This window comes from Acanthochromis polyacanthus, chromosome 1 (assembly GCF_021347895.1).
Source record: "Acanthochromis polyacanthus isolate Apoly-LR-REF ecotype Palm Island chromosome 1, KAUST_Apoly_ChrSc, whole genome shotgun sequence".
Taxonomy (NCBI): domain Eukaryota; kingdom Metazoa; phylum Chordata; class Actinopteri; family Pomacentridae; genus Acanthochromis; species Acanthochromis polyacanthus.
This window is the reverse complement of record NC_067113.1, coordinates 62,735,119-62,755,150: the sequence shown is the minus strand read 5'-3', so window position 1 is coordinate 62,755,150 and position 20,032 is coordinate 62,735,119. Positions and strand designations below refer to the sequence as shown.

The following is a 20,032-nucleotide window of genomic DNA, read 5'->3' as shown; positions in this document are numbered from 1 at the left end:
CCTGTGTTCTAATGCTACATTGTGTTAGCTAACGGTGTTGAAAGGCTCATTGATAATTAGAAAACCCTTTTGCAGTTATATTAGCACATGGATAAAAGTGTGAGTTTTCATGAAATTGTCTGGGTGGTCCCAAACATTAAAATGGTAGTGGATATATTTGCTTAAAAAGTAAATAAAGTGGTTGAATAAATGTAGTGAAGTAGAAAGTATAATATTTCTCTCTGAAAGGTAGCATAAAATAGAAATACTCAAGTAAAGTCCAAGTAACTCAGAACTGTATTATTTTTACCACTGTTGTTCCAAATTGATTAAATGTTTTTCTGAGGTATAAAATGTAGTTGTGCTTTGGTTTTCCCACCACAGCCTGTTCTCCTGTTTGGATGTGTTCCTGTAGATTTAACTTGGCAGGAGGAAGGAGGCATTTCCAGGCATTAGGATCAGGCTGAGAACAGAATGAGGTGTTTGGGTTCATAATCAAAGACGGGCTCGCCAACAAAAATGCTACAACAATTCCAGTCCCTTCAGAACACAAACCAGCTTTATACAGCAGCAACCCTACCGGTGTCCATTTAGCATCTGTCTGAGGAAACACCAGGATAAAATCATTCAAGCAAAGCAATGAGGTTCAACTGCTGACCTGCCAATCACACTGACAAGGATGTACAGAGAAAAAGAGAGGTGGTATGAGAAAAGAATAAACACAGATTACAAGAAACAAATCAGCAGCCTCTGATCACTGATTATTGGCTTCAGTTTATCAGATTATAGCTGCCACAGAAATACTGCAGATTCAGCCAGATCAAAAAACGTTTATCTTCCTTTGTTTTGTCTTTTTCTGATAGTTAACGCCAAAGTGCTGCGACTTAATCAGACTTTATACTCAGACGAGTCAACAAGTACGAGTCAATACAGGTTGGTATTCAGACTGAATGAAGCCTGTTTGCCTTGAGGTCAGACCTGGTTTTAAGGTGGTTTAAATAGGTCAGTTATGATTCCTAAAAATCTTTTTATCTAAAACAGAAACCACAACATGTAGTCACACAACTAAACTTAGGCTATATGTGTAAATCTGCTTCTTTTGAGGGTTTCCTTGGAGAGATATTATCAATGTATTTGGTGAAAATGAATGAAAATGCAACACGAAAAGCCCTTTTAGGGACCAGTAAATCCTGATTTTTTTAATATAGGCAAAAGTTCAGTTGATTTTTCCGAGGCAGACAAAAACATGTAACACTGGAGAGCCAGAGGTGAAATGGACATTGGTTTTGTGTGTGTGTGTGTGTGTGTGTGTGTGTGTGTGTGTGTGTGTGTGTGTGTGTGTGTGTGTGTGTGTGTGTGTGTGTGTGTGTGTGTGTGTGTGTGTGTCAGCAGGCTGCACTCCATTTACACTGGGAAAGGTTAATAAGTTCAAGCTGTAGTGGATCTTTCTGGAAAAATCACATCTTTCCCCAGACTTTCCCTTTTATACTGACAATAGATGAAGTCTATATTTTATATCTCTACAGAAGAGAAACAAGAATTCACTCATTAGTCACAATAGAAAATGTGTTATAAGTCATCTATTACTCACAAATCTTGAGGAACTCCAACACCTATCTTATGCAACAGCAACCAAGAAAGGCATATTATTAATACAGCATGAGCATTTTCCAGCTACAACCAATGCAATGTTTTTCTTACTGAAAAAATAAAGATTCGTGGAATACAATCAGCAATCCGGCCACCAAATGCCCTCAAATTAAATTAGTAATGGTGCATTTAATTCGTTACCAGTGTGATGTCTATGTAACATTATGCAACAGCTACCCCTCAGCTCATACAAACAACACAGTTCGTCAAGCCAGATGTGTGATTAATTAAATCTCTGTGACCTGAAGACCTTGTCAGATGAAAGGGCAGTTTTCCACAGAGTTTTCCAGCTGACAGGCCGGTTTCTGTCTGAGCATGCAGAAGAAACTCATTGATTGTCTCATCAACTGACTGTTATGCATGAGCAGCTTAGGAAATGGACATGATTGATGTTTGGAGACGACTTCTGAGAGGCAGATTAGATCGAAGCTGAAACCAGTGTTCGCTGAACTAATCAGCAGCAGACTCACTGGTCTGATGGATACCACAAAGACACACACAATCTGCACTGTATCCATGCAGACAGAAAATATACAAAACTAAGTTAACTCAAAATTATATCATCTGTTACCATGGAAACCTGGACATCGAAACAGTCACATTTGATGAAAAACTTGCTTGTCTGTTTGGGGGTTGGACACAAAAAAATGACAGAGCAGCAGTTCAGTGTTATCAGTGGCCACATGGGAAAACATACAAATAACAAATCACCTGTCAACCTACAATGACCTTTACTATAATGACAAACAGTACTCTGTACACATATATGAGTACTGCTTGTGTAATGATTACAATTAGCATAATGTATATGGAAATATATTATCTGTCTATATCATGATCAGGATTGTTTTGTATTTTATGTGCTTTGGAAATACACATTTCTCTGTATACTATGCAAATATAGTACACTGAAATCTTAAATCTAAATGTAAATTGAGCACAGCAGGGGAAAGGGTCCAGAAACACCCACACACAAATGCATACACTCGACTATGAATACCTATTTTATAATGCTGTCTTTATATTTATATGTGTGACTTCGAAACTGCTTGTCAGGTCATGTATGCATTTGCTATTGTAACAGATATTTAGTCATAAATCAAAGTAATGATGTTTAAACTTTGTCCTGAGCACTAGAATTATTACAATTCATCATGTTTGTCTCCGATTTCATGGCAACCATCTAGATGACAATACATTTAGCTAAAAACCACAAATGTCAACCTAATGGTGACACTGAAGAACGAGTCAGAGATCGTCAAATATCTACACAAAACTGACTTTAAGCCGATCAAATAATAGAGGAGATGCTTCAGTTCTGACCACAGCAGCCAACAGAGTTCGACCAAATAAATCAATGTCATTAGTCAATATTGACCAGTCATAGATAAACCAGTACTATGGTATGTTGTCCAGGTAAAAACCTTTTTCATTTGCATAACATGATGCAGGAGCAGATGCTTGGAGTGATTTGGAGCTCTGCTGAACAAACAACACTGTTCTTCAAAAGTTTTGGGGTCACTTAGAAATGTCCTTATGTTTGAAAGAAAGATGACTTCAAATTAATCAGAAATCTAGTGTAGACATTGTCAATGTGGTAAATGATGATTCTAGCTGGAAATGGCTGATTTTAATGGAATACCACCATAGGGGTACAGAGGAACATTTCCAGCAACCATCACTCCTGTGTTCTGATGCTACATTGTGTTAGCTAATGGTGTTGAAAGGCTCATTGATGATTAGAAAACCCTTTTGCCGTTATGTTAGCACATGGATAAAAGTGTGAGTTTTCATGGAGAACATGAAATTGTCTGGGTGGCCTCAAACTTTTCAACAGTAGTGTAGGTCAAAACATAGTTTGTCCAGTGCTCTGCAACAATCCTTCTAGCATTGTCGGTAGCGCATTTAGCAGAATCTGTATCACAGCTGAGCAGACAGTGGTACGGAGTCAAGCGCAATAGTGCATTAAATTGCTGAGAAACTTAACAGACAGGATGATTTCATGAAAAGTTCTGTGAATGATACATTTTGTATATACATGTCATTGTACCCCCTGTAGCTGCAACCTGTCACCCTCATTCCGTGACACCACAACCATTTCATGTGCAATCTTAAAACCGTAAAATGACATGAACTTAAAATGTGTGGCATGCAAGATGTGCAAAATGTACTTAAAGTCGCACGCTATTTATTCAGAGTCCAATGACTCTGTGTTTTAATTCAATTCATCTCACAGCACTTAACATAGTAAGGTGTTTTAAAAAGCAATGGCTCCATCAGATTCTCATCTCAACACAACTTTAACAGATATCAAGAATATCAGCTAATATATTGATATTGGGATTTTTTTCCTGTCTAAAAATTCATCTTGGACCAACATCCAGCATCCAGTCCAATATTAGTCAGGCTCTAGTGGCCAACACTAGACAGCTAAAGTTGAATGGACCATAATATAGGATCCTGGGTAACATCTCTTTGTGTCTCTGTATATAACTTTTGGATCAAGCCACCATTTGTATGAAGCTGTGAAGCGGCACGTGCACGACCCTGATGAACACTCTGCATATCTGCCACCGGCTCTGCTCCTCTGTTCTGTCTCTCTGGTTCTGACCTGGCCTGACTGCATCCTACAGATGTTCTGTTCTGCTGCAGCTGGACACAGTACCGCTCCAAACACGCACTGAACCCCTGGCACATTCCTCACGCAGTCTGGGGCCCTGGTGTTGTAAGGAAGCCACGTGGGGCCCAAAATCCAGCGTGGTGGTAGGTTGATTATGTAACTTAATTGCTTTGTAGTGAAGTTTTTGTTCTTTTGTTTTTTCTTGGCCTCATCCTGTGCCACCTACTCCTGCCAAACATGCACCACCACTGACATAACAGCAAGGCTCCTGGGCGACCGCTCTGATTGGCTGAAGGACGACTTGTGAGGACAAAACAGTTCTTATGAATATTAATGACGTTTTAAGAAACACAAACACATGTGGCTCCGATTATTACATGCTGTTTAGTTAGCAGGTGCTGGAAAATGATATGTCTCTGTGGTAATGACTGGATTATTATGTATCACAACATGAGCCACAAACAAACACACCTGCCAGGTGTTACTGTTTATTTAAATAAGTTTAAAATTAGAATCACTTCGGGTCACTTTGAGTAAGGCATTTGATTCAGGATGACGGGGAACAGAATGGAACTAATTCGTGGATAAACTGGATTTTTGTGTGTGTATGTGACACAAAAATGGACTTTTCTCAAGTCTGTGTCTCTCACTGAGGACCATTATATTTTGCTCACAATGCTATGCATCAGATTCTCTGACAAAGACATAGCAGGTTCTGAAAGTCTGATTTTGAACCCTTTGTCAAGCTACAACTACATTTCATAGTCACTGTTTATTTTGTAAAGAAAAAAACAATAAAATGTCTTGTTGTTTGAACATACACCACCAGTCACAAGTTTGGACACACCTTCTCATCCACTGGTTTTTATTTAATTATTTTCTACATTGTAAATTAATACTGAAGACATCAAACTATAACAGAATACATATGGAATTATGTTGTAAACCAAAAAATGTTAATCTTTAGTATTAATCTAAAATGTAGAAAATAATACAAATAAACAGCTTTGAATGAGAAGGTATGTTCAAACTTTTGACTGGTGGTGTATGAAACATTGGAATAAAACATCAATATGCGCCAAAATAATTCATGTCACTTTTAGGTTTTGGTTGGAAAAGAGTCAAAATTTGAAAACTGGCAAAGAATTTTTTGATCTTGTGACACAGAGTTTAGTTTTGTCTTTACAAACTTGGGTAGACATTCAGAATAAAACGCAACCATATGAAAGTCACAAATTGGAGTTAAAGCGAAGCACACTGATCATAAAGAAGAATTAAATATGGAAGAGCTTTTGAAAAGATATTTTGAAGCTTGATTTTTCATCTGCTTCTCATTCACTGGTTACTAGAGCCACAATCCATGCTGATTCTCAGCATGTGATAAACACAGAAATAAGGGCTTTTTAGTGGATATCATGGAATCTGGCATGTTGACAAGAGGAAGTTTGCAAATCACACAGAGCTGAAAATTAACCAACAATCACTTCAAAAGAAAATTAGATTTGAGAGAAGGGAATCTAGCGAATTGCAAAAGCTGCAAGGATATGCGCTGTGCAGGGCATCTGACTCAGAGTTTGAATTACTGTGTCAATGAATGTCAGTGACAGTCACACTTTTGATGCTATCTCATGTGGAAAAGCGTCGTCACATGCTTAACATCTGTTTAAACAGCAAATCTTAAACTGACACTGGACTTTGAAAAATTATATCACAAATTACATCACAATGTCTGTCAGAAAAAAATGACGGTTTCCCAAAATGTGTCATTCCTACCCTGAGTCTACGTGAACAAGATCCTGTGGTCCAACCCGAAATCCTACAATGTGAGAGTTTCACAAATGTAAGTCATAGAACTGAAACCCGTTATTACTCCACCAAAGAACACGGCGGAGTTATGTGACGATCAGCGTCTGTCTGTCTGTCTGTTAGCAACATTACTCAAAAACAGATTCACAGATTTGGATGACATTTTCAAGGAAGGTCAGAAATGACACAAGGACCAAGTGATTAGATTTTGGCAGTGATGCAGTTTATAGTCTGGATCTTAAAGATTTCTGTATCATTGCCAGATAGTGGCGTGGTGTCATTGTAACCATGACAACAAGTGAACACTACGTCAGCTGCAGACCATGAACTTTTTAAAAGATTTAATCTGTCAGAAATTACACCACAACTGAGCAGCCATGGAGGAGGACTGCACCCTGAGTGCTTTTCTTGTTTAATCTTGAATGTTAGTTTGACATTCAGATACTGTACATTTAAAGTGCCACAATGCATCCAAACTTTACTTAACACGTGATTTAACCTCACAGACAGGCAGCTACTGAGTGTCGTGGTGCACAAAGAGCAACACATTTTCTTTCAGAGAAGAAGATTTGAACAGATTGGATTCAGTTAGACATAATCCTACTGTTTCTGGTGCAATTTCATTACTCTGAGGACATCTGAAAAAAACCAAACATGAGCCACAAGCCGCAACTTAAATCTCTCCTGATTTTTTCACAGGAAAAATAAGAATTGACATGAGCCTAAAAATGAGTCTCAGGTCGTTTTCTCTCTCTCTGTCATCTCTTCCTCTGTGCCTCTCAGCAGAACACTGATCTCCATCTCATCAACATGTCGCGACATCTCCTCTCCACACTCACGCCTCAGCTGATGACCAGGACAGGCATTCATCAAAACAGACACTGTGCCTTTTGATTGATTCTTTGTTTTTCTCTCACACACACAAACACTGACACACACTGAAATCCCATCAGGACGCTGTGACCACCACCAGCAGCCAGGAGGAGCATCAGCAGATCAGTACAGGATATTTACTAGGTATTTATTGAAACTCACTCATGTGCTTTACTAACATGTTAAATAACTTAAGTTAGAGCAAACTTATCACTATTGAAATTCACAATATGTGAATGATTTGCTTGATTTTCTTGTATACATTGGTATTTCTATGACCAATTACATTATTCTGAGTTTTTATGATAATTAAGAAGCACTTTTTGTGATTTTGTTGTCGAAAATTAAACATTGTCCACATCTGAGTAATGGACCGTGTATCTGCGCTACTGTAGAATGACTGCTCACTGTCTAACTCATATAAATGTTCTATTTTCCCACTAAATCAGTCACGCATAGTTTAAATGATCACGTTTTTGATAGAAATTTCCCTTAAATTCTTACATTAAATAACACTGGTCCTTCTTTCACAGTGTTAATTAATGTAAAAGCTGCATAATAACTCAGTGTTCTTCTTGTACTCACGCTGGTGGGGTGGATGAGCGGTAAGGGCAGCAGGGACAGCGGGATGAACACGACAAGGATCAGCTTCCTCGCCTTCCACAGCTTCCTGAACAGATCCATCCTGGCTGCGGCCTCCAGCCTCATGGGTGACCCGGAGCTCTGGGTCGAACCGGGCACAACTCAACACAACTGGGCGTAAGAGTCACAAACCGGCCGAGGGAAGAGCCTCAAACCACAGCAGACCGTGGAGAGCCGGAGGAAGGAGGAAGAGGGGGGAGCAGTCCTCCTGGAAAAGCGTGAAGGTCTGGTTTGGCTGTGCGCTTTTACGCACAGACCGCAGACGGTGAGCGGACCTGTGAGCGGATCAGTGAGGTGAGAGAACTTTCCTGAACTTGCTTTGTCTAGTCTATCTGAGTTTTGCTTCCACTGTGACTGAGTCTTGTGCAGCACAGCAGGACACCCCCCTCTTCCTCTGAGTGTTAGATGCTCCTCGGAGCGTCAGGTGAGGCTGCGGCCGCATTTATGGGGCTGGATAGGTATGCTAATTAACCAGGACTTTGTCCCACCCTCCATGGTGGTGACTCCACCAATCAGGGTGGGAGGAAAGTTTGCACAAGGGCGTGTGCGTGTGCATGGTCTTTGCAAATACCCTCTCTATTAAGAAATGTGAGGAAAAGATGGAAATACTGCGAGATTTAACCAGTTGTTATTAGAAAACTAGGGATGTAAGAAAAAAAGATTCATGCAGGACATAAATGATAATAAAAAAAAACCTGCATGGAGAAATAAATCAATCTTTAATATTGTATCGTATTAATAATAATATATTGTTGATAATGTTGCTATGAAGTGTTTGAGCCGCTGGGTGTATAAGCTTTTATTTTCAAGAGTTATATTGAATAAAAAAGTTTATCAAAAAATTAATGAATGTATATAATTTCAAATTGTATAACCCTAAACAAAAGGAATACATAACACATCACCAGCAAGTGCTCATGTAATGAAGCCAGAGGCCAGTGAGGAAACCAGTGATTGGAGGCTTTAGTCACATACCGCCCTCGAGAGGATTCATTCAGTCATTGCAAGCAAGAGCAGTTTCCAGGTTTCCTCTAACAGTCCTCATAAATGTAAAAATGCCATCTGTATTGCCACTGAAACTGTACCCATGGGGAGACAAATATATTGTACTATCTTTCCTAAAAATAATTCAGCAATGATAAAAGTGAAAAGTTACATTCTACCATGTTTCATCTATGCTGAAACATTATCCGTTGGAGTATCTATTACACAGACACAGTGGAAATTAGTGTCTGTGTTTCCCATATAACTTATAAATGTAATGTAAGACTGCATTCAAAGATCCCCTCGAGGGAACAGCAGGTTGTTTTATCTTGTTTACTTGCCCATATGGTGTTTTTAAGATGATACAATTATCATTAGCGAAATAAGCTGAGCACCTCTACCTTGAACTACAGTGAACCAATGACAGCCTCAGAATTACACACTCAGACTTTCTGGGTTTCATATGTAACAGATAACAATAATAATAATAATACATTTCATTTTCAAAACAGCCAAGGACACTGTATAAAGTTAAAACACATTCACATTTACAATACAAAACTTAAGAGGAAGGCAAAAGAACGACATTTAGCCATTTTAAATAACAGAAAAAAAGAGGAATGGAAGTCAAAGTGAGTAGGCCTGTCTGAACAGGTGGGTTCTGAGATGGGATTTGAACATGTCCAGTGTGTCGATGTTTCAGATGTCGGGTGGGAGGGAGTTCCAGAGGCGGGGAGCAGAGCGGCTGAAGGCTTTGGAGTCCATGGTGTTCATACAGACATGATTGATGGTGAGGCTGAGGGAGGAAGATGACCTGAGAGTCTGTCTGGGTGTGTTTATGTGGAGGAGATCAGTGAGGTTATGGAGGGCCTGAAGGTTAGCACCATGGTTTATAGATGATGCTGTGTGTGATTGGGAGTCAGGGAAGATGTCCAACAACCTCACAGATGTAAGGAAGCTGATAGTTGTAAACATCTGGAGATGGATACCATGACCTCATCATTGGTTTTTGCACTATTTTGGAATTTGGCCATTGCTACATCAGTCTTCTGAACCTGGACATAATGACTGAGCACGATATCTGACTGGAGAACCAGAGGACATATGCACCCTTATTCACAAAGTAGCTCTGGCCTAAAGAATATCCTACTCCATCACTTGTTTTGCTCAAAGTCGTACTATAATTTTCTAAATGAACATCATGCTATCTTGTAGGAGACTTGAACCTTGGATAGGAAAATGTTTTGTTAGGCAACTAAACTAGTGAAAAGTAGAGTCATTTTTCAGAGAAATCTGCACAGTTTGACTCGTTTTAGCAACCAGAAGAGTCGCCGCCTGCTGGCTGTTGGACAGAATGCAGGTTAAGTAAAAACAATCTTCTATATCGGTAACTGATACACAGAGATGAGTATTAAGTGGTTTAATCAACAACCAGAGGGGATCTTTCATTTGTAAAACCATTAGAAAGTGTGTGTTGATGTCATGTTACTGGCCAAGCAGGTCATAGAAATTCTCATTTGACCAAACAGTTACATACATGCATTACTATAGATTCTATGTTTCAAGATTGAAAATGTGTGTGCTTTATTAATGTTAGTTATTATGCCGTCTTTAATATCACCACCATATTATCCATCTGTCTAAATGTTGGAGTGGATCTTTTCATGTGTCATTTGGACTGATGGTAACATTAACTGAAGTCCTTTAGGTAACATTTGCCTTTTGTTTCCTTCAAACACAGCTGAGCTTTTTTAAGCAGTGTTACATGAAAGTGGTGCATTTAAAGCCCCGTGGAGGGCCTTCACATGACAAATGTCCACACATGTTGTTGTATTTAAACTCACCAAACAACCAAACAGCTTGTCCTCTATTGTGTAATGAGGATTAATTCTGAGTTTCTCATCCAGCAAACACAAAGGTTCTGGCTGCCTGGTAAAAGCTACAAGACATTTTAACGGATTATCCATTCAGTGTAGTGTAATGTGTGAAACTGGACAAGAAGAAAGAAGTTTTAAAACTATTCTAATGACGAGTGAACGGCAGGAATTTGCTATTATATGTCTTTAAATCACCACAATCACACATATGATTTTCGTAAGGTTTTAGGACTCTGGTTGTTCTGAATCTAAAGTCTAGCTCCACAAATTAAGTTCACTTTGTTAGAGTGCGTGTTTTTCTATGTTTACTTTCTCTTTATTGGACTTTTGATCTTACATAACCCAATCACTGTTAGCTAATTCTCACTAACCCTCTTTTAGTCTTAAAGTGTGTAAAATTTCGTCAACGGTTTCACACTTCACATAAGTAGACTTTACAGAGTATGTGTTTTTGTGTGTGTGAGTGTGTGTGTGTGTGGACGGGTAATTATAAGGGTTGTGGGGACCTAATGTCCTCACATCCATAGGAAAACCAAAAAAAATGTCACTTGTGGGGACCTCATTTGGGTCCCCATGAGGGGAAACAGTGTTTTCTTGGCCATGTTGTTGTTACTGAAAAAAGTAAAAGTGCAAAAATGTTTCTTTAGGGTTAGCCATTGTTTTGGTCTGGGTTAAGGTTAGGGTAAGGGTAAGGGTTAGGGGTTAGATATGAATGGGAGTCAATGGTAGGTCCCCAAAAAGATAGGAATACACAGTGTTTGTGTGTGTGTGTGTGTGTGTGTGTGTGTGTGTGTGTGTGTGTGTGTGCGCGCGCGCGCGCGTGTGTCAGCAGGTTTTATCTGTAATTCCATTAACTGATTTGTCTTTGTGTTTTTGCTGCTCATCCTGGCGTTGATCAAACTGGATTGTACCTCAGCTGCAGTTGCCTTTTCTTTGGATTTCTTATGATCTCGTCTATTACAGGGTCACAGTTGTTGTCACGGGCTCACATCTCTGTGGTGTACCAGTGCTCTGGAAGAAAGGAAAGACATCAGCCATGACTATTGGTGGTTAATTCAGCATACATAATGAATTACAGATGTTACTGACTTTGATGTCTCTGCCAGCTGCTGTCGTATAGCTAAGGAAATCTCTGGTGTAACTTTTTTACATTGCTGTTTTTCCTCTGTCTCGTCCCAGCCTGGGCATGAGATCTTTCTGTGTGGAGCTGGCATGTTCTCACCAGGACCTACCTGCTGATCACAGCAGACACACACTCAGACTGACTGTCTGTGTTATTCTGTATTTGTTGAAAGTGTAAATATGTAACTGTTCTCTAATAATATGATTGCACTGCATCCAAGCGACCTATAAAAGAATTGTTTCTCACACATTTCAGTAGACAGAGTAGTAGTGACTAAAAAGTCCATAAACCAACTGCAGATGATCCAGAGTCCTCATCTGGACCAAACAAGTCGATCGCATCACTCCAGTTTTGAGGCCTTTGCACTGGCTTCTGGTCTCTCAGAGGAGAGACTTTGAAATATTTTTGTTAGTTTATAAAGCTCTGTATGGTTTAGGGCCCCGGGAATATCAGTGACCTCCTTTCACCAGATGAACCATCCAGATCACTGAGTTCCTCTGGTCCAGGTCCGCTCTCTGTCCCCAGAGTAAGAACCCAAAATGGAGAAGCAGCTTTGAGTTTTTATGCTTCACAAATCTGGAACAAAATTCCAGAAAACTGCAGGTCTGCTGAAACTCTCAGCTCCTTTAAATCAAGGTGAAAGACTCATTCATTTACTGTTGACTTTGATTAATGACTGCCTTAATCCCAGCACTGTTGTCGCTCTTAGCACTGCACTTGAACTTTTAAAGTGATTTTATTTTATCTCTCTTTTGACCTGAGTTTTATTTCTTTGCATCATCATAAAGATTCATGTTGACTTTATTGATTTTAATGCATGCTTTCAGCATCTACCTTTAAAATCATCATTGTTATTTTTTGTCTTTGCCATTGTAAAGCACTTTGAATTGCCTTGTGCATGAATTGTGCTGGTGGTTGGCACTGTCACCTTGCAGCTAGAAGATCCCTGGATCCCTGAGATCTTTCTCCATGGAGTTTGCATGTTGTCTCTGTACATGTGTGAGCTTTCTCCAGGTTCTCCAGCTTCCTCCCACAGTCCAAAAACATGCTTGGGTAAATCGTTGATTCTAAATTGTCTGTAGGTGTGATTGTTTGTCTCTGTATGTAGTCCTGTGACAGACTGTTACCTGTCCAGGTGTCTTCTGCCTTCACCCTGAGTCAGCTGGGATAGACTCAAGCCCCCCATGACCCTAATGAGGATTCAGTGGTGTATAGATGATGGATGGATGTTTTTCCTCTGTGGTATTTAGTACAGCTATAGTACCAACCCTGCGTCATGTTTACACCAACACCCACATGCCCGTTTTACATAGACGGGCATCTGAATGCATTTTCAGGCATCAGTGCATTTAAGCACTCATCTGGACAGAGATCTTTTTTTTTTTAATCCTTTTATAATGAAAACGTGTCAGCGTAACAGACAAGCATAAAATATGCATGTCTATGTTGGAAGTATTTAAGTCATCATGGAAGTGCCTTAAACATGTGTTCTGTCTAACAACCTGCAGGGGGCGACTCGTCTGGTTCTAAATAGATGCCCGATTGTACAGAAGTCTATGAGAAAACGACCCCATTTCCTGCTTCATTTTCTCCTTCGGTAAACATTTTCTTAATGAGTTAGTGATCTCAATTACTAGTTTCAAGTCTTCTTGAATAAAACATGAGGTTCATTTTATAAATTGTCTTGTTTAGAGCAAAATAGATAATGCAGGGTGTGTACTAGGGCAGGCTACCTTGTGATTGGCAGTTTGCTACCACATCCAGCATGTTTAACAAGATAAAAAACAGCCAAATACCAAATGTAACACTTCAAAAATGACAGTCTGCAAGCCAGTAGATGTCATCATGTTGGCTTCATTGATCTTTTACATACAGTCTATGGTCAGTGTGGATGTAGCCTCAAAATAATTTTTGACTTAAAGCCTCTTCTTCCTGTGTGCTGTTTTAAATTCTGCTAAGCAGGATCTCACGGCTCTCTGTGTTATTATCCTGTAATGTCACTGTTTCTGCTTTTGAAGGTTACAACAAACGGTATGGTATTGGTCTAGAATAGCAGACTGTCAATTCCTTCTCAAGTTCTTTAAAATCCTGCAGAAACAATACTAAGACCATGACTTTCCTCCTCAGTGATAGATAAAGCCCTGTGTGTGAAGCCTCGTTTTCTGTAGACTTGAGGGACCCATCTTGAGGTCTAGCTGTCTTTCTGGGTCTTTTTAAATACCTGTTTTATAGGTTAAGGCTTCCAGTGTTGCTAAAGCTGCTCTTTAAGCATCTTCTCCTATGGACAAAGCAGAGAAGATTAGAGAAGGACAGCAGTCTTAGTATCACTACACAGTCAGTTTGGTCTCGAACACTTTGTGCATTCTTTTGCAACCCTTTTTCCTCGAGCTCCCTGAGTGCTTACATAACACTGAGGCTGCCACTCAGGATGCCGATGTTCTCTGATGGTTTCATGAGGAGCTGAGCTGCAACATGCAATCATCCTGGAATGTTATAAATATGATATCAGGACACTGACTCTATCTTTGCACAGCATGTTACTTTCAGCAGCAATCAAACAAACCCCACCTGTATTAAACATTATGTTTACAATGTAAGCTCATGCTGGCTCAGGCTTGTAACAGATGAGGGAGTCCACACACACTCAGGTTCTAAATTACTCAGTTTACTTCCCCATCAGTCACAGCTGCTTGTTCACATCTGAACAGGTGTAGGTTTGTGTGATGGATACGATCATCTGTAACGTTGGAGCTTCTTCCAGACCTCACTGAGGCTGAGAAGGAGCTGTCCAGCCCTCTGTGGTGCTGAATGCTGTTCATGAACGGCATGTTTCCTTTGAATCATATGTACTAAATGGAACTGGCTTGACAGCAGGTTGTGTGTTGAGCTCCCACGCTTGTGTATCTTGCACTGTCAATCAGTTCAATCCACTCAACACTGTCTGAATTTAGACAGTTTCTTTAAAAAAAATAATCTACCCCTTCGTGAAGTTTTCTCCCTTTTTATTGCTTTTCAGCCTTGAATCATAGTTGGTTTAATTTGGCTTTTTGTATAAGAATTTACAAAACCAGACTCTTTCATGTCAAAGTGAAAACAGATTCTACAGGGTAAAGTCTGTTAATTAACCCTCTTGTTGTCCTGCAGGTCAGAATTGACCCGTTTTGAAGTTTGAAAATGTGGGGGGAAAAAATATATATATATAATTTCACAGTGAAACTTCTGATGTCCACGTTTTCAACATTTTTTGGGAAATCTTTGAATATTTTTGATGGAAAAAACTAAATTTTAAAAATGTTACTTGGGCGCCCGTATAGGTCATCGGGTTAAGTGGGCGACCCATGTACAGGGGCTGGTCTCTGACGCAGTGGCTCAGGTTCGATTCCTGCCTGCGGCCCTTTGCTGCATGTCTCCCCCGTTTCCTGTCAGCCTGCACTGCAACTATCAGAATAAAAAGGCAAAAAGAATATATTAAAAATGTTACTTAAGAAAATTCACCAAATTTTTTGTGAATGGTCTTAAGAAAATATTAGAAGTTTTGCTAACATATATGGAATCACTTTTGATATTTTTAGAATTTTTCGGAAGATTTTTACTCATTTTTTGAAAATATTTGCAAAAATTTTCTTGCCAAATTTGGGGGATTTTTTTAAAATAATACTTTGAAGGGAAACTTGCAAGGAATTATTAGAATTTTCTTCCTGAAGGTTTTGCAGATTTTCAGAAATTTGCAAAAAAAAAAATTTGCTGATTTGTTTTATTTTTTTCAGACAAGGAAACAATATTTTTTGGTGTCTGTAAATGAGGACAACAGGAGGTCACATGAAAGCGAAAATCTATTTTTGAGTCAAAAACTGCATATCTGGTTTATGGCACCTAAGCTTGACAATCCTGATAAAATAGAGCTTAAAATAAGTTTTCCCAGCTAATTTTAAGATCTCAATATTCTAAATATCATATCTTATTTCAAGAAATCTTACCAAGCCATTTCTCACTTGTTCTATTTGCAGAGTTTTTCACTTATTTCAAGGTAAAAGTTCCTTGAAATAAGTTTTTTTGTTTATTTTAAGAGGAGCATTTTGTCCAGTGTAGTACATCCACTGTCTTTGTTGTAGCTTCAGTTCCTTTTCTTTGTTTTAGTTTCTATCATATTCCGCCAACGTTTGCATAGTTTGTGACTTTGTGGTGACTCCACAGACTGTATACAAAAAAAGTCTATGGGTGACACTCTGTTTTTTTTCCATCAGATGCAGTGTATGCAGCAGAGACGGTGACAGCTTAGCCTGCATTTGACCCACGAATGTTAATTGGCATCAAAAACTGCATCATGATGACAGCCTTCCTTGCTTTTTTCACAGCCTCTAGATAGAAACCAGATTTTAGAGAAGCATCTGTCCTGCAGTGTTGAATTTAGAAAACTAGCGTTGTCTTCTCAATATTAAATATTGGAGGATAGATAGATAGATAGATAGATAATAGATAGATAGATAGATAGATAGATAGATAGATAGATAGATAGATAATAGATAGATAGATAGATAGATAGATAGATAGATAGATAGATAGATAGATAGATAGATAGATAGATAGATAGATAGATAGATAGATAGATAGCTATTGAAGACTTGGATGAAAAAGGAGACACTTCTGACTGCAACATCTGTCTGAATTGTGACAAAAAAAACCCATTTGCACGTCTGAAGCAGCTGTTTCTCTGAGCCTTATCTCGCCACCACTGATCTGCTGCTTTTTCATTTACATTATTATATATTGAGTTGCCTACACTTCACAGCCATATTTTATCTAGCTATCTAGCTATCTAGCTATCTAGATAGATAGATAGATAGATAGATAGATAGATAGATAGATAGATAGATAGATAGATAGATAGATAGATAGATAGATTGAAATGGAAATTCAAGTGTTCAGCAGCTTACATACAACTACATAAAATAACAAAAAGACAGGTTAGCAACATTAACATTAAACATTAGTATATACTTTGTAAAATTTGCTGTACAATACTATAAAAAACACTTAAAATCTATAGAACACTAAGTGTAGTTAAAATTCAATATACAATATTTACACATTTCAAGGCACGATGATTTAAAGTGATTTACAGTGAATCTGAGTCATTTAAAGTGACTTGACAGGTAGTAGTAAAACAGTTTTATCAAACTAACTAAGGTGCATGGACAGTTCTGTAACAATCACATTGGTCCTAATATAATATAATATAATATAATATAATATAATATAATATAATATAATATAATATAATATAATATAAAGTGCTGAGTCGAGCTGCTCTGGGAGTAAATTGGAGTTTAAAACTGTATTAACATCTGATAGCTACAAGATGGTGCTGTGTACCTCCCCAGGGTGTGTGTTGTAGCATTCAGTGTTGGGTATCAGACACACACTGCTGAAGCAAGACTCCTCAGTATAGTACAGTATACAGGAAGAAATAAGGCTGCAGGCTGAAAATGCTGATCCATGTGTTGGCTCTTGTTGTTTTATTATCTGTTTATTAGATTAATTGTGTGTTTTCCTCGTAAAGGTCAGACTTGTTTTTTATTATCTCTTAGCATTTTTACTTTACAGTCTCTGGTCACATTTTCGGTCGCTGATGGATGCCTGGAAGCTGTTTCCCTCTGGATTACAGCTTAGCCAAAGACCTGAAATGTAAATACAAAATGTAATGCCAGATTCCAGCGTGCTCTGACCTCAGATCAGAGTCACAAAACCAATAGACATAACACACACAAACACACAACCAGCAGCAGACGTAAACACACACATTTCAGATTGAGAACCAAATCCATCTTTGCCTGCTGTTCTGCTGGGCTGTTTTTAATTTATATTTGCAATGTTTTGTGTCAGATAAAGTTTAGTTCTTGTAGTTTCTTTGGTGCGATTTTTATATTTTTTAAGCACATTTTTATTAATCAAATGCTGATCTCTCATCAGCCTTTCTTGGAACGATAGCCACTAATCACTGTTGTTATTTCCTGAAGCAGGGTCCCACAGCGTAGATCAAATGAAGGGCCGAGACGAGCTCCAGGGGTCCCAAAGTCTCCAGAGTGTCACCACACGTTCACATGTTTATCTGTCTGACTGCTGATTTCTAATCTTCCTCCCAAATTAATGTCAAAGCTGCAGGGAGTCACCCAAAGCTCGGATCTTCACTCAAATCCTGAGGCTACAGATTACCAACCAGCTCACTATTTCATTATTGAGAAGTGAGTGTGGATGTACACGTGTCAGAATCAGAGAAGAAAAAGCACAAACCTTTAACGACTTATTACATTTAGTTAAAACTGATGGTTTTCTTCTCTCATGTTTCTTTGTTTTCCTTCTCCTCTCTTCAGCAGCTGCGATGGCCTAGTTTCCCCTCACAGATCAATACCTTCATCTGATCTCATTCCTCATATTTACCTCAGTGATGGAAGAGCAGAATATTTCAGGCTACACTCCACTTCTAAACAAGTCAATCAACCGTTACTTTTTTCTTTAAAAACAAAACAGGAACCAGAAGGATCATCATCTGTTTACTCCCAGGAAACAAACATAATTATCTGTCATGAGTTTTTCAAATAAAATACCTCAGTAGGAGCTCAAGGACACTTCAAGTGCACTCCAGGAGTGGTTTCTTGTGGAGGATTATTCCCCAGCTGGCCCAAGTCTTCCAGTCCTGATCTGCCCCTTCAAATCCCCTGTCATGTTTGACCTCTGCCTCCCTTCTCCGGGGTCAGATGTGGTTTGTCGCAGCAGGAATCAGAATCAGAAGCTTGGAGATTCCCCTGGTGCTGAGAAAGGAGAAAAAAACAGCACTTCATTAAAACAGGAGAAACATAAATCCAATCAGTGAAGATTTTCGAATCTACAGAACCCCACTGTGCTGAAGTTAGACCCTGACAGTTGTTTACTGTTGGAGGGAGGATGCTGAGGCTGTGAGCTGAGTTTTTGCAGCGCAGATGTACTGCAAGTAGAGAGTCGACTTAGTTTGGAGGTCGAAAGTTCTGGAGAAGAAAGAGACACTGAAGCTCAGCTGGAAGGGAGCACAAGACTCTCACTCAGAACGCTATCAAAAGAGATAAGTATGGAGAGAAAATCATTATCGAAGGAAAAGAGTAATTTTGAAAACTTAGGATAAACTTGAAATCTGCAAAGTCATGCACAAACTACTACACTGCATCTTCAAGATGAATCCCACTAGCTGCTTCATTTAAAATTTAAGTGAGAAGTTTATTCAGGATCTTCCAACAACTGGCTCCCAATCTCAGAAACTATTTATTAGCTGAATGCGCGGCCCCTACATTCTCTAACTTTACATTGTAATACATTTGGCAGAACACATAGATGAACGCCTACTACACTTATAACTGCAATAAGTGAATTTGGCTCCTTATAGGCCAAGGAATGCAAGAATGACATAGTAGCTGACAAAAGCCATGTTTCCACCACTGGAACTCTCCCCAGGGACGACATAAAGTGCCATGAAAAAGTATATGCCCCTGTCTCAAATTTTTCAATTCAAAAAAACTTTATTTGTTCTCAAGGTATAATTAAAAAGGGCATACAAGCAGCTTAAAAAGGACAACCAAGCAAGACACACAATTACACACAAAAAGGCAAAGCAACATTAAAAAGAACATTGTAATTTTAAAGTGCTTTTTTGTTCCTCACGTCTGAAGTGCTCTTAGGTCGGTCAACATTCAAGAACATAACAATACTCACATGGATCACACTGCACAAAACTGAGACAGAAACAAACATTCTTCGAGCTACTCTCCACCACCGGTCAGCCGCATGAGCAGTGACCCAGAGATTCAAATTCTTCTCTCTTTTTTTTTTTTTTGCATATTTTCCCCATTTTAATGTTTAAGATCATCAAACAAATGTAAATATCAGACAAAGATAACCAAAGTAAACACAAAATGCAGTTTTTAAATGATGATTTTATTTATTAGGGGATAAAAAATCTTCAAAGCTACCTGGCCATGTGTGAAAAAGTAATTGCCCCCTAAACCTAATAACTGGTTGGGTCACACTCATCAGCAACAACTGAGATCAAGTGTTTTCTAGAACTGGCAATGAGTCTTTCACATCTCTGTGGAGACATTTTGGTCCACTCTTCTTTGCAGAATTGTTTTAATTCAGAACACTGGAGGGTTTTCCAGCATGAATGGACTTTTTAAGGTCATACCAGCATTTCAATAGGATTCAAGTCTGGACTTTGACTCGGCCACTAAAAATCTTCATTTTTTTTTAAGCCATTCAGAAGTCAAATTTCTGGTGTGTTTTGGATCGTTGTCCTGCTGCAGAACCCAAGTGAGCTTCAGCTTGAGGTCATGAACTGATGGCCGAACGTAGAGATCAGAATTCATGGTTCCATCAATCACAGAAAGTCGTCCAGGTCCTCAGACCATCATATGACCACCACCATGTTTGACTGTAGGTATGATGTTCTTTTTC

At 38.9% G+C, this 20,032-nt stretch overlaps 2 protein-coding genes and 1 long non-coding RNA gene across 8 annotated transcripts in view; 1 reads left to right on the top strand and 2 right to left on the bottom strand.

The window, feature by feature from the left end:
* The window catches only part of slc13a4 (solute carrier family 13 member 4), a 35,503-nt gene extending 27,867 nt beyond the window's left edge, over positions 1–7,636 (bottom strand). Inside the window, exon 1 of the mRNA XM_022220214.2 lies at positions 7,514–7,636. Coding sequence (XP_022075906.1) covers positions 7,514–7,636 — 123 coding nt within the window. The remainder of the gene's footprint in view (positions 1–7,513) is intronic.
* A 103-nt stretch (positions 7,637–7,739) lies between these two features.
* The window catches only part of zgc:162331 (uncharacterized protein LOC793007 homolog), a 67,789-nt gene continuing 55,496 nt past the window's right edge, over positions 7,740–20,032 (top strand). For 5 of the 6 annotated variants that reach the window (XM_022220218.2, XM_022220220.2, XM_022220221.2 and 2 more), the window contains exon 1: positions 7,743–7,864. The gene's annotated coding sequence lies outside the window, so the exon portion shown is untranslated. Of the gene's footprint in view, positions 7,865–20,032 lie in introns of all 6 variants that reach the window. The other variant, XM_022220219.2, reaches the window with a different exon arrangement.
* LOC127534778 (uncharacterized) lies at positions 10,896–18,527 on the bottom strand. Its single transcript, XR_007943217.1, has 2 exons — positions 18,160–18,527; positions 10,896–11,442 (listed from the first exon to the last, which is right to left on the bottom strand). It is a non-coding gene; the product is annotated as an uncharacterized LOC127534778 (long non-coding RNA).